At 43.7% G+C, this 25,829-nt stretch overlaps 1 protein-coding gene across 1 annotated transcript in view; it reads left to right on the forward strand.

Annotated features, from left to right (window-relative positions):
- The window catches only part of ldlrap1b (low density lipoprotein receptor adaptor protein 1b), a 55,277-nt gene extending 35,622 nt beyond the window's left edge, over positions 1-19,655 (forward strand). Inside the window, exons 5-9 of the mRNA XM_084044863.1 lie at positions 1,195-1,267; positions 8,857-8,955; positions 12,641-12,774; positions 13,906-13,940; positions 17,633-19,655. Coding sequence (XP_083900989.1) covers positions 1,195-1,267; positions 8,857-8,955; positions 12,641-12,774; positions 13,906-13,940; positions 17,633-17,780 — 489 coding nt within the window. The 3' untranslated portion in view covers positions 17,781-19,655. The remainder of the gene's footprint in view (positions 1-1,194; positions 1,268-8,856; positions 8,956-12,640; positions 12,775-13,905; positions 13,941-17,632) is intronic.
- The last annotated feature ends 6,174 nt before the right edge of the window (positions 19,656-25,829 follow it).

Here is a 25,829-nt window from a genome sequence, read left to right on the forward strand (position 1 = left end):
GATCTACAAGCTCATGGCGCGGCACTCGGAGCCACGCCATGACCTTGTATATCTGCTATTTTCTGAATAGCCAAAGAAATCTTAAAATGACATACAGATGCGTTCCCGGTCTTAATAGGTTAAGCTGACCTTTAAGAATACCTGTGTTGAGTACGCCTTCACTTGTACAATATGAGCCACTGTACTGTATCACATGCAGTATGTGATGGGAGCGAGCGGGGGAGGGGAGCCTGTGGTTTTCTCTCCTCGTGCCCCTCCCTCCCTCCATCGCTCCCTGGGGGGTTTACTGAATGACGCCTCCCTTCCTTCCCCTGGCTAATTTGGTTCTGGACAAAGGCCACATATCCTCTGAGCTACATAAACAACATGTCATAGAGAAGTTGTACCCCCCCCCCCCCCCACCCCCGCACCATCGAAGACACTCCATCCACCATCGAAGACACAGAGGAACTCCTTTTTGTGTTTGTCATTGGTTCCTGTTTTTTTTGGAGTTATACTGTATATGTGCACTGGCTTCTATATTTCATTATTATCTCCGTCTCTCCCTCTCTCCCTCTCTCCCTCTCTCTATCTCTGTCTCTCGCTCTGTCTCTGTCTCGCTCCCTCTCTCTCTGTCTCTCTCCCTGTCTCCATGCCAATCTCTATCCCTGTCTCTCTTCTCTCTCTCTCTCTGTCTCTCTGTCTCTCTTCTCTGTCTCTCTTCTCTCTTCTCTCTCTCTCTGTGTCTCTGTTCTCTCTTCTCTCTTCTCTCTCTCTCTCTCTCTCTGTCTCTCTGTCTCTCTGTCTCTCTGTCTCTCTGTCTCTCTGTCTCTCTGTCTCTCTGTCTCTGTCTCTCTGTCTCTCTGTCTCTCTTCTCTGTCTCTCTTCTCTCTTCTCTCTGTCTCTCTGTCTCTATGTCTCTCTTCTCTGTCTCATTCCTCTCTTCTCTCTCTCTCTCTCTGTGTCTCTGTCTCTCTTCTCTTTCTCTCTTCTCTCTCTCTCTCTGTCTCTCTCTCTCCTCTCTCTCTCTCTCTCTCTCTCTCTCTGTTTCTCTGTCTCTCTGTCTCTCTGTCTCTCTGTCTCTCTTCTCTCTCTCTCTCTCTCTCGCTCTCTCTCTCTCTCTCTCTCTCTCTCTCTCTCTCTGTCTCTCTGTCTCTCTGTCTCTCTGTCTCTCTGTCTCTCTTCTCTCTCTGTCTCTCTGTCTCTCGACATCAGGCTCAGGCGGTGACGTTAACGGTGGCTCAGGCCTTCAGAGTGGCGTTTGAGTTTTGGCAGGCTGCCAAGGAAGGTACGCATGGTCGACCCCCCCCCCCCCCCCCCCCCCGATGGCTGGAGGATTGTGACGGATGTCTCGTGTTCCACGAGCGGAACCGTTCCTCTCCTCCTACTCAGACCCCCCCCTTCCCCTCCTCTTGTCCTCTTTTGTGCTGTCTCTCTTTCACACACCCCCCCCCCCCGCCTTTCTCTCTCCATTTCATTCATTCACCCTCTGGTCCCCCAGTTCCACACATTCTTCCTCCTCCCTTATATGGACAGCATAAGCCTGGCGTAGCCACACGACCAAGAGATCTCTGCTTACTGATACGTCTGGGGACATCTACATTCACTGTAGGGCAGTGGTTCTCAAACTTTTTTGTGTCAAGGACCCCCAAATTGATATATATTTCCCAAGGACCTCCATCTGAAAAGGTTTTGTGCCAGGGACCCCCAGAAGAAATGTAAAAAAATATATCATTTTTCAAAACACAAACATGGCAGATGTACATGGTTGCAGTGTGACACGAAGTGATGCGCTGTGAGCTCGTAGATCTGTTTTTTTTTATAACATTTAAATAAAAATATAAAGATAAAGTGATGCTATATTAACTACTTTTCCTGGGGACCACCTCGCTGGAACCCCCCTTAGGACCCCACTTTTAGAACCGCTGATGTTGGGGCTAGAACAGCGGCCGCTAGCAAACCTAAGCCCAATGCATTGAAAACTAGTCAGGTCACTGTTCCAATATGAAGTGTCGCCCTAAAGTCTGCATTACATTTCTGAATAGTTTCCACGCAGACGTAAGTAGTCTTGCGTAGCCAGATGATCCGAGTTCTCTACCTATACGGTATAGGTGGAGAACTCTGATCATCTGGCTACGCAAGACTACTTACATCCACACTGAGGTGTCCTGGACAAAGTGCCAACAATAAATTCTCTGGTCTTAACCTGGACTTTAGCCTTGACCCCCGTGTGTACACACACACAGACACACACACACACACACACACACACACACACACACACACACACACACACACACACACACACACACACACACACACACACACACACACACACACACACACTGACTGTCCTGATTGATTGAGTGGTCCCTGTGTGGCTCAGCTCTTGCCCAGGGACCAGTGAAACCTGGTTTACTTTAATGCATCCTCTTTATTAGGTCATGGTTAAAGACTCCTTCCTACAGTATACGTATGGACAGGACAGAGCGGGTCGGAAGGGGTGGGCGGAGGAATGCCTGCCTGGGGGCACGACCCAGGTGGTTCCACCCAGAGGGAGTAAATCCTCACCGTTGGGGCCCGTCTCTCTGTTGAGAAGAGGGCTCATTTTTGTTGGGAGCTTTGAATTACCAGTGATATACTGTATTTCTCCTCTACTCTTGTTCGTATGCCTCCTTATACCGCATGAAAACACTTCTGTTTTTCACCTCGCCTCATCAAGTATTTATAGTTTCATTTTTTCGTTTGATATAGAACTTCGTTCTCCTTTCTGTCTCCTTTCGAGACAGAAATTATGAGTGTCCCCACTAGCGAACCCCCAGTGGATGGAGTGAAGTGAAGAGGCGCATAGGTGACATGCAGCAAAGTGCTGCGTAAGGAAGGAAGGAAGGTGTCACACGCAACTAGCCCTGGGCCTGCAGCCCAGCAGAACATGCACGTAATTTACTGCATGTGTGACTCCTATGTAAATGTGATGGCCTGAGGGGTGTGTGTGGGTTCTGTATCGTATCGCCTTGCCTGTCCTGCCTTAAGGATGAATTATACTGGAGAATAATTATACTGCCGAAAATAGGCAATCCATACTGTAAGCTCACAACGCACCGCTTATTTGAGCTTATAGATCAGTGGTTCTCAACCTGTTCAGGCCCTTTTAAGACCCAACCAAAATAATCATATTTTAACCGGGGGGCCCCCAAAATAATCACATTGGAACCGGGGGGCCCCCAAAATAATCAAATTTATGAACCGGGGGGCCCCAAAATAATCATATTTGAATTGAGGACCCCCCACCCTGACAAGCACTTGAAACGCCTCGCAACGTCTTTCTATCGGCAAGTTTCGATCAGCTATTTTCACAATTTAATTTGGCCAATGTTTTACCAGTTTTTTAAAGCATAGTTTGTTGATTACTTTTAATGCAGTAATGGTCTTTTTTCTTTCTTTTGTTTTTATGTGTTAAAAAGTCCTTTAAAATGTAGCTTTTCGGTCGTCTGTATTCGCCGCGCCGTCGTATTGCAGAGTATACATCGGGCATTACAACGGCCACCGCTAAGTGCGCCGCCTCACGTTGCACCCTGCTGTGCATCATGGTAGTGCACGATTTCGCTGTCTGTCAAATTCCGCACCTGGCGGCTCCGAATCCCCCTGTCAGACTGCTGTTTTCTTTTCCCTGTCTAAACTGCTCTCATACCCCCCCCCCCATCACCATTACTCGTCTCTGTTTATCACCATCAGGGAGACGGGTGAAGAGACAGAGAGCGAGGGGAAGGGGAGGAGGAGAGAGGGCAAGGAAGCATGAAAGGGGAGAGGAAAGAGTGTGTGTGTGTGTGTGTGTGTGTGTGTGTGTGTGTGTGTGTGTGTGTGTGTGTGTGTGTGTGTGTGTGTGTGTGTGTGTGTGTGTGTGTGTGTGTGTGTGTGTGTGTGTGTGTGTGTGTGTGTGTGTGTGTGTGTGTGTGTGTGTGTGTGTGTGAGAGCGCTCAGCTCTACTGGCAGCTCGGGTGACATTGATCCTGTCTTGGTGAGAAAACGAGAGTGAGGTTATTTATACAGTACACACACACACTCTTCCGCATTTATATCCCCCTCCTTTAGGTACCATTTATGGCCATTTTGATAGTATTTTAATTTGAGATAATGGCCTCTTTATTTGCTTTGAATTTCCCTACGCCTGGAGATCCAGTGAGTGATCCCGTTTAGGTTCTCGACAGTTTCTGAGTGCAAATATCAAGAATTACAAATTAGCGCACATGCTTCTCTACAGCCTCCCTCTTTCACCTTCCTCTGTATATTTTCCATCTCTCTCCTGCTCTCTCTTCACTTGCCTTCCCTTCCCCCTCCATGTCTCACTATTCCATCTCCCTTCACCCCCCCCCCCCCCCTCCCCAACACATTGTTCGGGGGGGGGGGGCATGCGCGTAACCCATCTAATTTGCAGGGCTGTGTTTAGGCTCTCGTTTCGACAACAATGTAGCTGATGAAGGGAGTACGAAGGCGTAGTGGGGGGTGGGGTGGAGTGGGGGAGGAATGGAGGAAGAAGAAGGAAAATCAAAAAGAGCTAGTGGCGTTCTCTTGTGGCAACAGCGAAGGAGGGAGCGAGATGGGAGGCGATGAAGTCTGTACTCTAGCGAGAGTTCCAGGCCCCCAGAGGATTGGGGGTGAAGGAACACAGAGTCATGTCTCTGTACGTCTAGTAGCTGCATGTGTCGTACAGGGTTTCCTACGACCTCCCACACTGGCTCCCTATAGCTCCACCGCACATCCCCTGAACTCCATCTTCCTATATACACACAGCATAAGAAATGTGTTTATGGTTTACTCACTATAAACAACACAGCTGGCTTTGGACTGGAACGTCCTTTCGGGAGTTGTGCTTTGGCAGTAGACTCCGTGGCCGCTCAGAGTGAAAGTGTTTGTAAGACCTACTGGGAGAGGCGAGTGCCCAGGGAGGGGTTTGGATTGGAGCCATTTCTAAGATACCTCAGGTCTCTTGCGGGAATAGGCCAAATCCAGGGTGGAGTCTGTTTTCTTGTATCTGTATAGAAAGGCCTACTACGTACAGAGTAAAATGAGCCCACAGCCAGCTCTCTATCCTAACAGCCTAACCTACTGATCATTAGATGGATGGGTGGATGTTGTAGATAGGTGTTTAGATAAATACATGCATGTAGATAGACAGACAGACAGACCGACGGACCGACAGACACGACGTGTCTAACAACGTTCTGAGTTTTGAGCATTCATACTGTCTGCGACTCACCGACACAACAGCGGTGCCACATGACGTAAACAAGGAAGTTCATGCAGTCTCGTGCTGAGTCGTGCATCTTCCCAACCAATCGGTGCATGCAACATTTTATTAAGTCGTCTGCAACCGTAAATTATTCATACATTAATATTATTCATATTCATATATATAACACTTTCAAGATTTTTCAAAAATATTCAAAAATATCAGATGTACAAGCTCGCAGCACGGCACAAAGTGACGCACTGTGAGCTTGTATGTCTGCTATTTTTGAATAGCCAACGCTAAAAATCGAAAATTACACAGATGCTTTCCCGGTTTTAATGGGTTAAAAGTCTGGCCCTAGCCAGCTGCACTTAGTCTGACTGGGTTACTTTTAATAACATAATGTATATTATATGAATAGATATAAGCATAAATACAATGTACAATCTATGCGTAAATACAATGTACAATTTATCTGCAGTATATGAACATACATCTATGGCCAATGAATGGATATGTACAGAATATCGACATATTGTAGGAGTTCTTCAGCTTCCTGCTTTAATAAAGGACTTCAACTGAAGTAAGAAAGTGCATCTGAACAGTAGAATATTGTAGAATATGGAGGCTGCAGGTCTGTGGCCCAGGCAGATATACTGCCCAGACAGTTTCACGACTCGGCTGTCCCTGACGTCTGTGTTATCAGAAAATTGTTTCTGATAACATTTTAAGCGAGAAATAGGCCATGAAGTTGCTCCGTATAATATTTCATTTAACATTTATGACTAGTTTAAAAGTTTAACAACATTCAGAAGCTGAAACACATTTCAGGTCACATTTCTAAATGCAACATTGTCTACTCAACCATAGTCTCAGTGTCAAGTACTGCATGTAATTTTGAAATAGATTATACATGATTCCCACCTTTATTGTCATGCCATGCACGTGTCTCATTTACTTCAATTGTCAAATGTTATGTGCAATTTTGAAATGGATAGATAGATCGGTATGCATCTCGGTTACCCAGACAAATTGGCCATTGCACCACTCGGCGTGGGCACTTGCTCGACTGACACCACACTTGTTTGCGTGTCATGGGGCTCGAGCCCCCCTCTGTCGACGCCTGCCTTGTTATAAGTGTTGTAAAAAAGTAATTACAATTAACTATTATCAAAACCTTTTGTGGTACTTATCAGAAACTATTTCTGTGGTGGTCCTTCGTTATCGTCTGCCGGCTTTTCATTCATATTAAGTTAGGGGTTTGGTGGTTTGCACAAGGACACTTCGACATGATGTCAGGAAGAGCTGGTGATCGAACCGTGAACTTCGTTTGGGGTGTAGGCATATACATGTAGATGATGATGACCTCTACCAAATACACTCCTACAGCTGCCTTTAGTTTGATGCAGAGATGGCTTTGGTCAGCAAGCTCACAATGCGTTAGGTTGCAACGTCTTGTGAACTTGTAGATTTGGCTATTTTCGGTGAAGATATTTAGTGTAGAGGAGAAAAAAGGAGGGGGCCTAGTATAGACGCCCTGGGGGACTCCGGTCAACTAAAGTATATAGGGTTTAAGTGTTTAATCTGTTAAGGCCGCAATCGGGTAAAAAATATTTTAATCTAGTTTGGAGTGGAGTTTCAATGTTTTAAGACATCATAAAAGTTAAGCAGTGCCCTTGAGTGACAGTCTATGATGAGCTTTTAATCTCCAGCTGCATTAATGGAAGCATTCGTTACACTGGCTCTGTGGCCGGGTCCTTTGAACAGATATCAGATCTCATGCTTTCCCGAGTGCCCTGTCACAATACGCCTGGGAGAAGGAGAAAGTGCAATTAAGTAGTGGCATTGTTGTGTGTGTGTGTGCTGGGGCTGGGCGATAATGACTTAACATCACTATCCCGATTTATTTCAAACTTCTGCCTTGATTCCGACTAATAAATGTTTTTTTAAATAGTGAAAAAAAAAATCCGCATTTCCTGTCTCTCTCGTCACTGTCTCCGTCTGCATAAAGCGTGAAAATGGCACACAAAAAAAGGTCGGGCATATTATATGTTAGGGTTAATGTAAGAGTTAGGGATATGGAATGAAAGTAAGTGAATACAATGTCCCAAAAAGTTTTCAAAATCAGTGTGTGTCTGTGTACATGCAAGTGTGTGCACATACAAGAGATAATAAGAATCTTTGTGAGCATACATCTGCATGAAATTTTGCATGTATGCGTGTTAGTTTAATGGTTGGAGACACGACTGGGTGCATCCACACATCATTATAAAGTTTTATTCCTTCCAGCTGAAAATAACAATGGAAACCACAAATGAGAGTGGTATTGTGCAGGAAATTCTCTAGTGTCTGTTGGTCTCAGTTGGCCAGTCTGTGTGGGTAGCTCTATTCCCAGCAGGTGAGAGGAGATGACTCTTGACACAGCTTGTTAGCCGAGGGACAAGAACTGTCTAGCTGTCCCCTGGGACAGACCTGAGTACTTTCGTACACAAAGTTCTTCTCCCTCCTGCCTCCCAAACTGTGGAATGACCAACCTCCCCAGTCACGAGTCACGACTGCAGACTTGAGCCCAAATGATATGCTCCGTTGTTTGGTGGTCTCATATGTAAAAAGTAACAGACCTACAAGCAAACAACGTGTTGCGGATGCAACACATTGTGAGCTTGTAGGTCTGCTATTTTCACAGACCTACATCGTACAACAAAGTATAAATTACGCTTTTCACCCCATTTCCATCGCAGTCTGAAAACTCACATCTTCACCTAGTACTCCTCATTCCTTATATCACTTTTTGTTGCCTTTTTTATGATAGATGCTAGTTATACTATGCTTATTGTATGTTGGTTACTCACTAACATATGTTTTGTTATATAGATAGACTGACATACTGTTTGCTTGACCAGAAATGCTAAAAATGTTAGATCCTATCTTTGATGTTATCTACTGTTATCCTAGTTACTGTCGTTTGTTGACTAGAGTTCATGCCATTTACTCTAATCTCGCTCTGGTTAAGAGGTTATTAAGTTAGAATAAATGCCTAAATTGAAATTTGAGTACCGCTTGACTTCATCACATCTAAATTCTGTGGTTACTGACTGTAAGAAAAATATTTTTGGTGCCAAGTTTTATTTCTAGGGCTTGGAGTATAGGCAAAGCATTTTGTTTATGATCTACATTTTGTGTGGTAATCGCCTCTGTTTATGTGACAATTCATGTTTCATTCATGCCCCACGATGTGGTGTCATGCGGCCTGGGGCACAGTGAGCACATGGCACACAAATAAAATGTAAATCAATTGGCGGTATATAGCTCGTTACAGAGTTGTTGTTTTTCTTCTCTGGCCACATCCAGCCCCAAGTGCTCAACACAGAATAGTTCGCTAGAGTAATGGCTGTCAAACTAACTGCCAAAGTACCGCCCATTTGTGTAACTGCATTATAAGCAGGGCCCAGCGACACATAAATACTCACCTTTTTCCAGCTGTTAGCCTGTTAGAGAAGTATAAACACATCCTCCAGCCAAATGCTCCACTGGGGCTTCAACCTCTAACCCTGCGGTTGTGGACGCATGATTAGCGTTGTGCTGTATTTCACTGACCGCTTATTTCTTCTCTCTTTGTCATCCCCCCCCCCCAATCTTCAACACAGAGAAGGAAAAACGGGTGAAATCTGGTTCCTCGGACGGGGAGGGAGCCAGCAGCTCCCAGTCGGACAGCTCGGCCAGTCTGGGCAGTCTGAAGGGAGGAGGTGAGTGTCTGTCTGTCTGTCTGTCTGTCAACCTGTCATCACATCTTCTGACTCCCCCTGCCCCCCCCCTCCCCAATCCCACTGACATCATTGCCTCGGGGGTAACAAATGCTATTCAACCATGGCTTGGAGTGAGTCCGGCCTATTTTTGGTTGCCTCGGGTCATCTCACGATAATCCACGATAATTTCCTCGGTGCCCTTTATTTTCCAGGATCTGTTGTCACTAGACATTAGCCACTGGACTTTCATGCCTATTTTCTGGGGGGGGGGGGATATAATGATGAGAACGGTGATGTTCTCAAAATATTTGAAGAGAGAGTGCTCCTTTGTCGTGTAGCGCCAGATTCATTAACCACTTAAGCCCTATTTTAATCTTCGTCGTATGATGGTGTTGCGCAGCAGAAATAGCAGAACTAAGCTCCCATCATAGCGACACGTGAGCTTGTTGACTCTTTTTGCAACTTTGGAAAAGGTATACCGAAGATTTTTGAGTCTTTGAAAACATTTGCCCAAAATAGGGACACAAGGCTTAATGTGGCAATAAGAATAAATATTGGTTCACCCCTCGACTGCATCATTAACATTTCCCTTCAAGCTTTTTGTGGAATGCTGTGGAGGAGAACAGTTGAATTCACTGACAGTCTGATGACAGCAGCTCTAACAACAGGAAGTGCCGTTTGTTTGGGAGGACCCACATTTTCCAAGTTACTGTTCCATGGCATCCTATTAGCAGACAGATTCCAGAGGCATGACATTTTGTTGACGGTAACTGAAGTAGATAGCCTTAAGGCCTCATTAACTCCATCTGTAACCCATGGTCTCAGATAAGATGAGAGGAGATGAGAATCATCCTTTTAACCAAGTGGTACAAGGGATCTGCACTACCTCTAGACAGTCCCTTCCCCCTCTCTCGTCAATTGTTTTTCTCCACGCTTGTCCCGTGTGTGCCTGTGTCTGGGGACCACACGATTTAAAAATAAACATTACATACAAGGTTCAAGGTTTCTTTATTGTTACATCTCGTGTACAGGTACATAAGAAGTAAAAGTCTTTGTTCTGGTTCCTCAGACATTGTAGCAGCAATAATGGTAGTAATAATAATAGTAAAAATACATACATTAACACGCAGGATAATAAAGGAATCTATCATTCACAAGCCTTTCACAAGTGTAAATAAATGCCATTTTCACTAATCTGGCTAGGCAATATAAATATCTAAATACGATATCTAATATAAATATTAAATAAATATTGCAATAATATCAATAAATATCACTATCTGTGTAAATCTAATTGTCTAATTTATGTTCACCCCATTGGACAGCATGGTGAAGTCGAACTAGACTTCTGGTTGCTGACTTGGTGGTTGCTTTGTAGTGTTTATTCAACAACACTTTGTAACACAGTTCACGTTCTTTCCAGGACACATTTACAATGATGGATGATAAGCGATAGATGTATACTTGAGCGGCCATCTGGGAATCGGAAGTTGATCCTCGACTCCTCCAGGCTTTGTGTCACCTGGTTAAGTGTCCCTGAGCCAGACACTTAAGCCCAACTGCTCCCCTGTGCGCTCAGTCTGAGCAAGCTACTGCTGGGTCAATGCAGAGAAGTAATGTCCCTTCTGGGATCACTACAAATAACACTTATATTGCACAGCCCAAGGCCGCAGGCTGTAATTTCAGGCAGATCAACCTTAACCACATTGAAGTCTAGCGCACCTATTCTGGGGTGAACATTCGGCCAAAATAGCCGGTCTACAAGCTCACAACGTGTTGAGTTGTGTGACGCGTTGTGTGCTTGTAGATCTGCTATTAAGAGACTCTGTGTAGAGGGGAATACTAACGGGCCTAGTTTATGTAGAGCCTTTGGGGACCCTGGTCAACTAAGTATATAGGGTTCAAGTGGTTAAAAACATCACTTTTTAGTACTTGTGGCCTAACACGGTGGCCCCCTGCCACAGCAGGATCCTGGCTATGGAACCATTTTGGACTGACAAAGCGGTTTGAGGATGATCTGCTATGTTTTTCAGAGCACTGGCCCTTGGAAACAGAGCAGGCCAGCAGAGAAGCTTGGCATCATATGTTTGGAGTTTTATCCCGTCAAGCATTCAGCATGACTTTTGGCCAATCCTGCATAGCTCTTCTGTCAAATAGCCTAATTGTATGGCAGGGTTTTTGAGAAACTCGTTCCTTCTTGCCAAATAGTTTCACTGTCGAGTCGACCCTGAAGAGTTGCTTCGGGACCAGCAAGCGCTAACCGAAGGCTATATTTATGTACCTCTCTGTCTGGCTGATAGAATTCACCCTCCTTCATCAGAGAGGCTGTCAAACTGTCAGATAAGTGAGTGCTGTTGTCGGAGGTGATTCAGCTTTATTTACCAAACATGATACCCCCTCCCAACTGTCCCCCAATCTTCCTGCCAGTCCCATTATCTGCTGCATGTGTAGGTGTTGGCCTGCATGCTTGCATGCCTTCCTCTGAGTCAGCTTGTGGCTACGGAATACAGTCGCTCTTGTATGCTGTTCCGGTTAGCGTGGTGGATCCATCCTCCTTGAAACCAGGAATCTGATATCACTCGCCCAAGAGTGGGGTCAGTGCTTTCCAGGGGTCAGCTTACCAAACAGGGGTCCCCCGTATCAGAAGACTAATCTCTTTCAGATAATTGCCTCCTTAGTGAAAGGGAAAATGCTGTAAATGCCAACGGGCAGTTGTTGATGGAGAGAACGGCGTTGGCGAGCTGCTGCTGCTACAGCCTGACTCTGCCATTTACAAGCCTTTCTCTTTGGGGAGGAGGGGGTTGCGTAATGGGGGAAAGGTCATCTTAGGATAATGGAGGGCGGAGATATAAGAGGGTACTTTATAGACTCGATTTGTGCTAATAAGGTAGATTTGAAAAACTCTGAGTTTTGACCTCTCACTTCTCAAGAGACTTCAACAGCCTAACTACGGAATAGCTAGACATTAGGGTTTGCACACTACTGACCTACATTAAACACGCACGCTCACATGCACGCACGTGCACACTATTAACCCATTAAGACCTGAGGCGATTCTTAAAAAAAATCTAAATCCTAACAGTTTTTTGAAAAAAATCTAAAATATTTTTTTCAATATTTTTCAAAAATAGCAGATCTACAAGCTTGTAGCGTGGCACTCGGTGCCGCGCTATGAGCTTGTATATCTGCTATTTTTGAATAGCCAATGAAATCTAAAGTGACACAGATGCGTTCCAGGTATCAATGGGTTAAGCTATTGTGGCCAGCTAAGCCATTAGAAAGCGATCCCATTACAGACCACTGGTGTCTCCACGGGTAGGTGTGCAAGTCACAGGGTTATTTCTTGCTCACTTATCACTAAGTGACAATCCACAGATGGTCTCGTTGATGAGACACATTAGAGGCCTAATAAGGATGGATTTTATATGATTGCCTTTATGAGTCTGTTTACCATGGCGCAGGTGTATGATAATCATAATCGCCTGGGAAATGGGTTTTGGGAGCACATTCATCTTCATAATGAAGTTATCTTCTAGCTACCGCTTAAGATTGTAATCCCATGGGACTTGAACCCCGAGGCGAATGTCTAGATTGTATTTAAATCGCTATATAAAGGCAGGGTCTTGTGTCAAATCTTATCGTAATATTTCACATGCATGCTTTTGCTGTTTGTCTTGTCTTGCAGAGGTGGCTACAGGGAACCTTCTGGACTTAGCAGAAGGTGCCAACGCGGCATTGGTCCACTCGGAAACAATGGAGAGTGAACCAGAACCCTTTATGGTACACAACCACACCGCTGGAAACAACAATATTGTATGGGTAAGGTGCCCTATTAACCAGCTGCTAGGGCTAGATAAGATGGGAAAGAATTGGCGTTACTGTAAGTCAAACATGCCTGGTGATATACCTGTTGCATTCAGAGGGATGGAGTTTATATTTATAGTGATGTTGGCTTGAGTTAACACAATGGTGCATTGAACAGAACCTGCCTTATCAGATGTTAACACATAGCAGGAGAAGGCGAGGTTCTGCCTTTGGCCTACATTAACCACTTAAATCTATGTACTTATTTGACTGGGTCTATACTTGGCCCTCTCCTTTTTTCCCCTCTAGACCAAATCTCTGAAAATAGGCGATCTACAGGCTCACAACTATGTGTTGCATGAGCTTGCAGATCGCCTACTTTCGCCAATATATGCCTGGTGCGACGCCCAGAACAGGGATGCTAGGGGTTCACGTGGTTAATGTATGCAAACTCGATGGAAAGGCTAGAACTCGAACTTCTCATAACCCAGACCCTGCATTTTATAGCTCTACTTAACCACAGATGTGAAATTCACGAGGGTACAACTGCGAAAGCCTCACATACACTCAAGCATTAAACTAAATAAACCCTGTTGGCCTATTATGTTCAGTCCGGACGTGACCAGTGGTGTAAAGTATCTAAGCACATTCACTCAAGTACTGTACTTAAGTAAAAGTTTGAGGTGTTTTTACTTGACTGGAGTGTTTCCAAATTTCAGTACTTTTACTTCTACTCCACTACATCTCAGAGGCAAATATTATACTTTTACGACACTACAATCATTTGAAAACTTTAATTACTTTGTAGATTTTTAATATTATTACAAAACATACATTACTCCCTTCAACCCTATATACATTTTGGACATTTGGAAATTTTCAAAAGATTTGTATACATTTTGAACTTGAATGAAAATGGGACATTCAGCATAATGAGTACTGTCTACTTTGGGTACATTTTGATACCACTACTTTTGTACTTTTACTCAATTTAATTCTGGACTTTTACTTGTAGCAGATAGTGTATTTCTACATTGCAATATTGATTTTTTACATTTTTTTAAAATTAAAATGTGAGTACTTTTTCCGCCACTGGACGTGACCCCTAGCATCTGTGGGCTAATATCTATTTGTTTTCTCCGCCAGGAGCTGGAGGACGGCCTGGACGAGGCTTTCTCAAGGTGAGCGGTGCATTTGGATTTCTTCCACCCCTCCTCTATTCCAGCAGTCACACAAGCTGCGTCCTGGAAATAGCCGGCCGCCACGGTTTTAGGGCCTTCTCATAATAAACACGGCCACTCCCTCTTTGCTCGGCTCACGCGGCTGAGAGAGACGGGCTCGGTTTACACGCCCCGAGTGTAGCGGCAGGCAGACAGACAGCCAGCCGTCCTGAGTCATGCTGCCTCTGCAAGGCCATATCCACACAGTGATCCCACTGGAAGCTCCCCGGGAGGGGAGAATGTCATGAAATACCCTGTTATTATTGCTGTTCAGAGAGACGAGCAAAGGCAAAAAGGAAGAAGGGGGTAAAAACCTTTCAAGGTGGTCTACCCGTGTGTGTGTGTGTGTGTGTGTGTGTGTGTGTGTGTGTGTGTGTGTGTGTGTGTGTGTGTGTGTGTGTGTGTGTGTGTGTGTGTGTGTGTGTGTGTGTGTGTGTGTGTGTGTGTGTGTGTGTGTGTGTGTGACAGAATCACATGAAAGCATACTTGCTCTCATTGCCAAGTACCCAAAGCCATAAATGTTAAGAGAAGTCCAAACGCTTCCATGCCAAGGACCCCCAAATAGCCATAGCCTCTGGTTTTCAACCCTTTGCGAATTGGAAGAAAAAACAAGGAAAAAAATAGCGGATATAGATTATAGATCGTCTATATTTAAAAAAATCCTCTACTTTCCTATTGGCCACCCTGGCAGACCCCTGGGGGCCGTGGCTGTGGCACCCACCAGGAAAACCTGTGTGTGTGAACTAGGTTCAAGGTTTAAAAAAAGTATTTTCTTGGTGCTAGTCAACATTCCTCAAACATATTCCGTGCTAGCCACAAACTAATCCAAATCCACAGAGTCAAAGACGCCACTGCTATTAAATGCATTCCACTGGTCCTGTATCAGTAGCAGAACTAGATAAGCACTGGTGGCTGCCTGTTAGGTTCTGATACCACTGTGTTTATTTTGGAGTCAGCCAAGAAGTATTATTCACCGCTTTATTGGTGTTTACTCCCCCCCCGCCCCCCCCCCCCTCCCTGGCTCTTCTTCTCGATCCCGCTCTGGTAATTTGACAGTGGCCTCCTTCCTCTCTTCCTGTGTATCTCTCTTTCATTTAGCAGAGGGAGAACGCGCTCGACAGCCCCTCTGTAATCACGCCCTAAAGAGGCCATTTTAGCCCCGTTATCGGATGATTATTTGTCTGCGCACACCCTGTAATTACGCCCTAACGTTCGGTAATCTTCCCACTCCGTGATTAACGAGGAGGCTCCCGCCGAGAGCTGTGACGCAGACCCAGAAATGCAGATTTGGCGGATCTGAAGGAAAGTCAGGAGCCAAGATGAAATGGTGAAAAGTCTTTGTACATCAGGAGAAACTAATTGCACACACTAAACCCATTTAATCCGGGAACGCATCTGTGTCATTTTAGTGCCGCACTATGAGCTTGCAGATCTGCTATTTTTGAAAAATAGATTGGTTTTTTTGCAATTTTATATATATATATTTTTTTTTTTGTATTTTTTTTTTTTAGCGAACATTTGTACATAAACATGAGAACAATATCTACTTGACCTTGTCTGTCTTCCCATCTTACATAAAGAGATCCTTTCTTAACTGAAAAAATAGCACAACAAAACAAATAACTAGACTCTACTAACGTACAGACCAGAGCATCTTGAAGTAATGGCAGTGCTCGAGGAATGGAGTGGAAATTCTCCTCCAAGCACAGCTAAATATAAACTCTTGATATTGACGGGGATGTTTTATTGTTTATATTTTTGCATTCCTCTGATTTCCTCTGGGAACAAGAGGAACTGAGGTCAGACGTTTCCTCTTCATGTTGAGCAAAGAACTACGTATACAAGGCAGTTTACAGGCACCAGTGTTTGTTTTTCATCCCTCCTAACATGCTGTGGTTTATGCAGCGAGCAGTGCAGAGTAGCGGGATGTATGGCTGTAGCAAGTCCATGAATCAAAATTCTGCATTTCACAGACAGGCCATGACCAATAATTTCATTCTGGAAAGAGAATTTTAAATCGGTTTCCTTTTTGTGTTTTGTTGACAATTAATCTAATTCTTTGAACGATTTGTGACTTAAATAGATCGTACGGGTATTGCTGTCACCCCGGGCCCTAAACCCTTTTCCCATCCATCCAGCATTCCTCGACTAGAGACCAATATAGGTCCATTTTAAAGTCTCAGGATAATTCTTTACTGCTGTGAGACGCCATTGCCATCTGCTGGCAGCAGATTGTTGTTGCATGATGAAATGTCTAATGATCAAACTACTGTAATACAATCTAGTGATGAAATCAGCGCCTTCAGAGAAAGATAAGACGAACGTTAACTCATTAAAACGAAAGAATTTTAGATTTTTGCATTAGATATTCAAAAATAGCAGATATAGAAGCTCACAGCGTGGCACTTCGTGCCGCACTGCGAACTTGTACATCTTTTATTTTTGAACATTTAAAAAAAATCTTGAAAGTGCGAGAACTACTGATTTAGAAGGCATTTGTAGAATCGACCTCGGGTCTTAAAGGGTTAATGTTATTTTGTAAATGTCCCGGTTATTTGAGATTTGGACAGTTATAGAAATATCAACCACTGTCTGATTGGTAATATTTCCTTTGTACCCCCACCCCAGCCGCAGTCTGGATAGTTTTGAATCCTACTCAGGTAAACGATGTCATCCTCTCCGCTCCATCCCACCACCATTCACTTCCACTTTAGTCTTTGTTCACATGTGCAGCCTGCTCATCTGTCTTTTGAGTATTGGTTTTGGGACAATATTAGGATGCATGGTAGTTTCTTGTGTCCCTGTGAAGCCATATAATGTTCACATGGCTCAGAACCCTGTTCAACAAACTTGGCAGATCAAAAGAGGGGGAAAAACCCCAGTGACGATATTGCATAGTGTGATCCGTTCAGCTTTCATATGGCAAGGTTCTCTGCCACGGAACGTAGCGTAGCTCTGTCCATTCTGTACACGTTCTCATCACAGAATGTCTTGTGTTTTGGTCTTTCCGTCTCATCAGCATTGTGCTCACCGTTGATTTGAGTGATGTCATGGTGAGCAAGAACGGTGTGTGTTCATGTGTAGCTTTGATGTGTTAAATCTACAATCCCGACATTTTATGCCTCTAATTGCAACAATGTACAAACTATAAACATGGTGCCTAGTGTCCAATTAGGTGTGCCGTCTGCTTCAAATTACTTTATTGACCTTGTCAACCAGTAGGTGGTGTTGTGCTAGTTATATTGTATTAATGTACTCTACCATAAAGATTGGTAAACATGCAATTTAATTCGTGAAAATAAGCCTTGGATTGTAGCTTTAAAAGGGAAGTCTTGTGTTTGTAAAGGTTTTAATTGTGGTGGGGGTAAGTCTCATATCGCTGTGTGGTGTGATTGTCACCTATAGGTAACCATTTCTTGCCACTGTCGAGCCACCGTGACTCTGTTTTCCTCATAATGACTGTTTTTGTTCTGGAATAGTGCTGTGTGTGGATGTGTGTTAGAATCATGCTTAAGTGTGGTCTCTAGATATGTGGCTCATAACTTCTCACATGCATTTTCACATTTCATCTTTTGTAGATGTTAGCCTGATTCTCCGCTGGCAAAGGTGCAAAACTGAAACTTGTCCCTCTCTTTTCTTCTGTGTTCCGGCAGACTCGCTGAGTCTCGCACTAACCCCCAGGTCTTGGACATTGGGGTGACCCCTCAGGACTTCAACACAGACGAGTGCCTGTCCCCAGGCAAATGGGACAAAGCGGAAACGGAAGACCTTGCAGAGCAAAAGGACACGTTGGGCTTCTAAGGCGAAGTAGCTGCCAAGAAGAGGAAAAATGAGGGAAAGACGAGGAGGAATAAGCGGACGAGACATGACTGGAAAATGTGGAGAAATGTTGAAAGGGACACTGCTGACGTCGGTGTGGTTTTTCCACCTTTCCTCGCTGCCAAGTCCTCTCGGTGGTGCCATCTAGTGGCTATTGGAAGCTACTGCATCCATGTGGCTAGAAGGTGGGGGCCTCATGAGCTGCATGCTCACAGAACAGACCAAAGCAATACAGTACTACATACCAATGTATCCATTTTCTATCAAAGGAACATGCAGTCATTTAATGTTTGTTACAGTCAGCATTGTAATAGTTACTTTTTTTGTTTTTGTTTTCAGTTTACCCACTCACTGTATCATTTGTATGTTTGCTTATTGTAGCCTGTGTATTTCTATTCATTATATTCAAGTATGTTTGTGTATATATGTACAAAGTGAGAGCAAAGGAACTATAAAGATGATTTGCTTGGCACAGATTATTATGTCATTAAGGACATGCAAGGGTGCTGTTTCCTATACTTGGCTATCGAGGTGTAATGCCTGATTTATACTTGCTTGCACATCATGTCATGCTCCAAAAGTAGCCGATCTACAAGCTGACAACGCATTGCACTGCTACATGTTTTGAGCTTGCAGATCTGTTAATTTCGGTGTTTGACACTGGCGTGTAATTAAGGGTGTGTTCAGAATTCTGCCCTGAATTCAGAACATGTTGGTTTTGACATCATAGAGTGCTCTGATATCAGTTCATATACATATGTATGAAATGTCAGAGTAGACGCTAATAAAATGATTTGGCCAATTTTAATATTTCAAATGAACATGAACTGTTTTGTTAAACATACAGTAGATGCATTTTTGAAAGTATACCAAACAAGCTGAACATATCGTGAGCACACTTGACCACTCCGACTGAAAACCTGCGTTGTCTCAAGCGTCTGAACAATGGAGGAGGGAGTGCAACCATTGCAAAAATGCAATGGTTGCAGCTTGTTTGGTAGGACTCTAGACAGTATTCAACATGTATGTAGCAATTAGCAAAACCGGCCATAATCATGTTTATACACGGAATGTTTTGAGTTCATTTTAAAAGATAAAAATGGCAACGTTAGTTTATGAGTGTCTCCTCTGACCGCTCTGAGCCTATTCTCAGAGCGTACTTCCAAACTCACCCTAAATGTAAATCAGGTTTAACCCGTTAAGACCCGAGGCCGATTCTACAAATGCCTTCTGAATCGGTAGTTCTCACACTTTCAAGATTTTTCAAAAATGTTCAAAAATAGCTGTACAAGTTCGCAGCGTGGCACGAAGTGACGCGCTGTGAGCTTGTACAGCTGCTATTTTTGAATGGCCAACGCAAAAATCTAAAATGATAAGGAGGCTTTCCCGGTTTTAATGGGGTAACTGGTTTTGATGGGCAGAATTCCTTGGCGAAAAGGTGGAGAGGAATAAAGTTACTACCTGTTCTTTTGGATGGTCAAATAAGGCTTTAACAAAGTGTGTGTGTGTGTGTGTGTGTGTTATGTCTAAACGTGTGAGAGATAAAAGGAATGAAGATGACAATCTTATTTTTTTGTATTGCAAAATCTATTTTTGCACTCCACTCACATCCCTCTCTAAAGCACATATTTCAATTAGAGGAAATGACCCTCGATACCATCAAGCTTATTAAGGCATAGGTTATATACCACTGTTACAGTATGTTAAATTATACTGCTGCAATTATGTTTTTGCTAGTGTATTTTTTTTCAGGATGGGTCGCAGTGTTATCTTTGACATTTTCTTAATATTTTGAAATTAATTTAAGTAACTGATTCATTTACACAAACTTCAATAAAATTGGCAGTGCGTGGCCTATCTTATCGTGCTTTTATTTTTTGCTAAATCTAATTCTGTACATGGTTGAATTGTATGCATTTGTGTATTTTGTTGACCCCATGACATCAGGTCACCTGACATGGACCTCAGAAGCTGTGGTCACATGGACAACCCTGTGAAGGTGTCAGTGGTGGAAAGTAACTAATTAGTGAGGTACTTTTACTTTACTTGAGTATTTCTTTATTTTACTTCTACTCAACTACATATCAGAGTCAAATATTGTACTTTTTACTCTTTATTTACTTTGTAGATTTGAATTATTACAAAACCTATATTAACCACGTCAGGCCTATTTAAACTTTTGAAAATAGTCGATCTACAAGCACACAACGCATCGCGTCGTACACTGTCAGAGTTAGACTTGATATGGTCATTCAGGGCTATCTCTTTATGTTTCTGGTAATATTATTGTCTGCTCATTTTGTATGTCCGTGGCAAAAATACAATTTTGACAACTTTCCACTACAAGCCAACATGGCGATGACCCCTGTGTTTGGTCTGCAGGTGAAGAACGGATCAGCCTGATCGCCAGAGAATTAGTATACATTGCACGGATTTGTGCACGTCATTCCGTGCATAGTCGCCTAGAAACACCCAAATTCCGTGCATATGTACGGGGAGTCCCACGGTGGGCGTAACCAGTCGCAACCCGGAAAAACCAGGAAGTAGAGCAGTCCCCACAACAAAATTTACGATTCTGTGCCTATCGGTACGTAACTCAAACGCCGCTGAGTAGGCTCAAGGGAATGTCGCTATGTTCAGGACGGCAACTCGCGCGCTTTAGCGCGCTCGGTGGTCCTTCACAAAGCGACAATTCCCTTGAGACTGCGCGGCTCCGAAATGGTTTAGTCACAATGGGGGAGATGCGAGGCGGCTATGCACGGAATTTGTGGTTTTCCAGTAGTCTATGCACGGATTTTGAGAAACGCTGAAAAACGTTCAATGAGAACGTTTCCTCTGGCGATCGGGTTGAACGGATACATACATACCACAAAACACCATAAAGGTTTTGAATTGACAAACCATTGGTTGGCTACCAGAAAGACCTTTTAGACTGAATCCAAATGACACCCTGTCAGGTGCTGGTGCTATCTTCCAGCACTGCCCCAGCACCTCAAATGCTTCATTATTCTGTGCGCCTCTGCAGTGGAGTGACTGACAGTTATTCCTCCACAGTTGTGATGTGTGTGCCTAAGGCAGAGCATTCTGAGAATGAGTTTTCAGAAAAGTTGGGCACCGATGGAGACGCCATCTTGGCGCCTGTTCTGTCATATTTTTAGGGCACAGCAGGGGCTTTGCCTAAACGCATGGCATGGAACCGTGATCATATGTGTTTGACTTGGATGTCGATGTACAGTATCTTGTCCCGGTAGGAGAGCTAGAGATTGAATGGACTTCCATGGCTAGTGGCTTCTGTCAGGGATGTGCAGAGATAGACTCTAGGTGGCGCTAGAGCACCTGCCCTTTGCCCTCTTGACCAGAAGTGCCCTTTTTTCAGTTTACAGCAGGGGTCTTCAACAGGGGGTCCGGGACCCCTAGGGGCTCCTCAGAGTTACTACAGGGGGTCCGCCAAATCTTTGTGTGATATGTGTGGTATATTTCATAACATAAGATACACATTTAAGCCATATGTTAGAATTACTATAGGTCTACTTTGTCCTGTACAGATAGCAGACAGAGAGGAGCCTGGTGGGGGTGACAATTAGCATTGACTATTGTCTTATCTTGGAGACAGTGCGTCTATCCATTTGTCATCAAGGCTGACACCGTTCCTTTCCTGGCTCTTTACAGTTGCAAATGTGGAGAGCCAGGGGAGGTGGGGGTTCACCTTTGAGGGCTGTCACACCCAACACGTACCTCCTCTTATTCTCTATGTGACCACTGCTATAAGTATTGACCCAAATGTAAGCTAGTGGGGGTGTGCTAGTCAGGGCCGAAGGGCCGCCTGTGTGGACCTCAGGGTCTCCATAGAAAACTGCTTGTACTCTGTTTGTTCCATGAAATAAATCCGAAGCAACGAACCTCACTACGGAGTGATGTCTCATCCATTCTTCACCATTCATTCACATCTCTGGAACATCAAACTAACTTTACAATATGGCGTTGTTGGCAATTAGTATAGTGCATTAAAACCTGTAAGTCTGTGGTTTTAAGATACCACATATGATTTTTCTTTTTACTATAACCACTCGAAACCTAGCATCCCTTTTCTGAGGAGAACAATAAAATAGCAGATCTACAAGCCCACAACGCCTCGCGCTGCGAGGCGTTGTGGGCTTGTAGATCGGCTATTTTTGGCAAAGAGGTATAGGTGTAGAGGGAAAAAAGAGCAGACCAAGTAAACAAAAAAAAGTATAATTTACTGGAGCACCTGCCCCTCAAAATGCCTGTGCACGCCACTGGCTTCTGTAACCTCGATTATCATAAGAGGCCACAGAAAACGACTGCCAGGTCTGATTCAACCTATGGACTCAAAGTGGGAGATGGGGGGAATGAAGAGGGAACAAGAGAACATGATTGGACAACAGTTCCAGTGGCAATCCTCTCTGACACCAGGGGTAGAATCTCAGGCTTTGCTGCAACCACAGAGCTTCTGCAGGACCACAGGACTAAGAATAGATGTCACACAGCTGATGTCAGTATAGAGTAGTATACCAGCAGTAGGTACAGTAATGTACATGAGGTTATACATAAGGTGCATAAAAGATTAAATAAAAGAACACTTTGGTAGGTCCACATAGCAGCAGGTATGTACATGAGATTAGATTAAACATTAAGGTGCGGAATAGTATCAATGCATTCATTGTACATGAGATTAAGGTGCAAAAGAGTATCAACGCACTGTCCGGTTCACATGGAATGGTAGTCCACTTAGGGCGGTAACTTTCACAGGTAAAATCTGCATGGTAGATCCACAAGGAAAAGTAAAGTCCGTGGCCAGCCTTGTGACAGGCTCACATAGGGCGGTAAGTATTATCACAAGGAGGGGATCACAAGAGTCTTGCACCTAACAAGGAATTGGAGAGTGAGGTACTGCAAATGGACTGCATTTATATAGCACTTTACAAAGTATATGTATTTCATAGGCACCAACCTGCGATATGGAACCCTGGCTTATAAGCTCCCCGTTGCTCCCACTCCAAATGTCCTCAATCGCTGGAAATGCAAATGATTTTGCAGCTTGATCCTGGAAAAAAAGACATGGAATTAGTGCTTCACATAAGGAGGAAAAATGGTCACATCCAGGTTACAGAATTGGACTTTACATATGTGACTTCGTACATGCACTATCCAGTACACATGGAGTATGAGGGGATTAAATAGGTCTAATTATTATCCTCAAATCCTTGAACCTCGAAGCTGAGGATCATTTTGATTCTCTGTTTAGATTATATGGAAGCACTTACTATGGCCTACACAGTATACTCTGTGCTGTTATTCTTGTCTGTCAGCCAGTCTGCCACCAGCATTATGTTTGCTCATCCTTGCCAGCTTGACGGTGCCCACCAGTATGTGCAATGATGCATTGACCCCACAAAAACACACAATGCTGATATAGCCTACCTTTGCAACACTGCAGGTTGTTCTATCAACAGGTTTGTGTTAACAAAGGATTATTTAATGTTTAATGTCATTCATTTATGTTCCAAATCGTGTTTAGTATTATATAATTATAAGTTTAATACATTTATGCTGTTTTGTGTAGGGACGTGTTGTTTTATTTTATGTGGTACTGTGGAGTTATTGATTGTGTTTTTGTGTGTTTTATATTTTCTATAGCTTTCACAGTGCTGTGGTCATTTATGGTGAAGGAGAACGAAAGCCAGATCAGTTTGGAACTCTATACTGCTGTCTCACCAAATGTAAACAGCACGTGATGGCCTACAGTCAGACATTAAGGATACAAGGATAACACAGAACCGTCCTGGGGACTCGTTTCCATTGTGGTCCTGAGGAAAGCATCCAGCCAACCACCACAACAACAAACAGATCTTCTATCTGGATTTCACCGCTTCAGTGCGGAACAGACGAGGAAGCAAGAAAGCTGTTAAGCGGCTGGCTGTACATGCACCGCACACCATATCATGTACTGTAAGTGAAACTTATGACTCATACTGTAGTTGTAGTGAGGATAGGAGGGATTAGCTAAGGAAAGGATTTGGGATACATGTTCCTTCTTTATCTGTTCTTGGTCCTTATCTTTCTTATCTTCTGATCCCCACTCTGTACTCCAAATCCTCAGAGAAGGTGTTAAGATCCCTAAAATAATCTCTCTTGCTTTGTAACATTTGGGGTATTTGAAATATTTAACTAGAAGGGATAGGTTCAGTAGTGGTTAGGCTGGTGTTTTGTACAGGGCTTGCAAACAGAATATTCTTGGTTTGATACCATCAAGGACAGTTTTTTCAAGTTTTCTTGGCTTTTGTACCTTTATCGAATCTTTCAGTGAAGAGTGTGGAAGAGAACAGGGGAGCTTCAACATGAACTATGGTGGTACAATGGTTAAGATACAGAGCTTGCAACCCGAAGATCCTAGGTTCAAATCCAGAAAGGTAGTTTCTTTAAGTTTTACCCGGCTCTTGTACCTTTATAGAATAGTTCAGTGAAGACTGTTCAAGAGGACAGTTTGAGTACAAACCATGGTGGTACAATGGTTAAGATACAGGGCTTGCAACCCGAAGATCCTACTTTCAAAACCAGCAAGGATGTTTCTTTAAGTTTTACCATAAAGGTACAAGAGCCAGTTAAACCTGAAGGCTCCTAGTTCAACTCCAGCAAGTATTTTAACTTTTACCTGGCTCTTGTACATTTATAAAATCGTTTAGTATACTGTGCAAGAGGAGAGTTCTAGTACGGGCTATCGTAGCGCAGTGGTTAAGATACAGGCCTTGCAAACCAGATAATCTTAGTTCACATCCAGCAAGGACATTTCTTTAAGTTTTACCTGGCTCTTGTACCTTTATAGAATCGTTCAGTATAGTGTGCAAGAAGACAGTTCTAGTATGGGTCATGGTAGCGCAGTGGTTAAGATATAGGGCGTGCAACCTGAAGATTCTTAATTCAAATCCAGTAATGACATTTCTTTAAGTTTTACATGGCTCTTGTACCGTTATAGAATTGTTCAGTGAGTGTGCAAGAGGACAGTTCAAGTATGAACCATGATGGTGCAGTGGTTAAGATACAGGGCTTGCAAACAGGATGCCCTTGGTTTGAAACCAGCAAGGACATTTTTCCAAGTTTTACCTGGCTCTTGTTCATTTACATAATCTTTCAGTGAAGACTCTGGAAGATAACAGAATGGGTGCATTTCGCCTTTCCGACATGTCGCCTTTCCGACGTTAACGAACCCTATACCTAACCCTAACCCTAACCCTAGCCGCACGCGGAAGCCACTAGTCGGAGTGGCGAGATGTCGGAATGGAAGGAGCACCCCTAACAGAATAGGTTTAGCATGAACTATGGTGGTGCACTGGTTAAGATAGAGGGCTCGAAACCCCAAAGCTCCCAGATCAAATCCAGCAAGGACATTTCATTAAACTTTACCTTGCTCTTGTACCTTTATAGAATCGTTCAGTATAGTGTGCAAGAAGACAGGTATGCGGTCCAGGTGGGACTCAGGATGACTGGACTTACCTGCCATGCACAGTCCCCAGTGAACATTTCTCACAAAGTTCACTGGCATTTCTATTTCATGTTATAGTTTGTAAACATGCCCAAAAACCTAAACCTTAAAGAAAGGTAAAATGGTTAACCCTAATTGGAAAAAAATGTTTTCCCCCCCTCCCTCTAGGAAAGGGGTAACAGCCAAAAAGAGCTTAGGGCAAAGATTTAGAATGTAGTCTAAAGGAATACTTAATTAAACAGAATGTGAAATTATATGGACCTTAAAATTAAAGATTAGCAGGATCCCAAAAAGACTTTCTTTCAAAAATAAGATGGCGAGAGCAAAAATTCCTTGCTCTGCCTTTTTCTGAAAGGATGACCTTTCTAAAAAGGCTTAGCACTGAAGTCCGACCCTAACCATTCCCTAACCCTAACCCTAGCCGCACGCGGAAGCCACTAGTCGGAGTGGCGAGATGTCGGAATGGAAGGAGCACCCCTAACAGAATAGGTTTAGCATGAACTATGGTGGTGCACTGGTTATGATAGAGG

This window comes from Gymnoscopelus microlampas (assembly GCF_963454915.1).
Source record: "Gymnoscopelus microlampas genome assembly, chromosome: 20".
Lineage (NCBI taxonomy): Eukaryota > Metazoa > Chordata > Actinopteri > Myctophiformes > Myctophidae > Gymnoscopelus > Gymnoscopelus microlampas.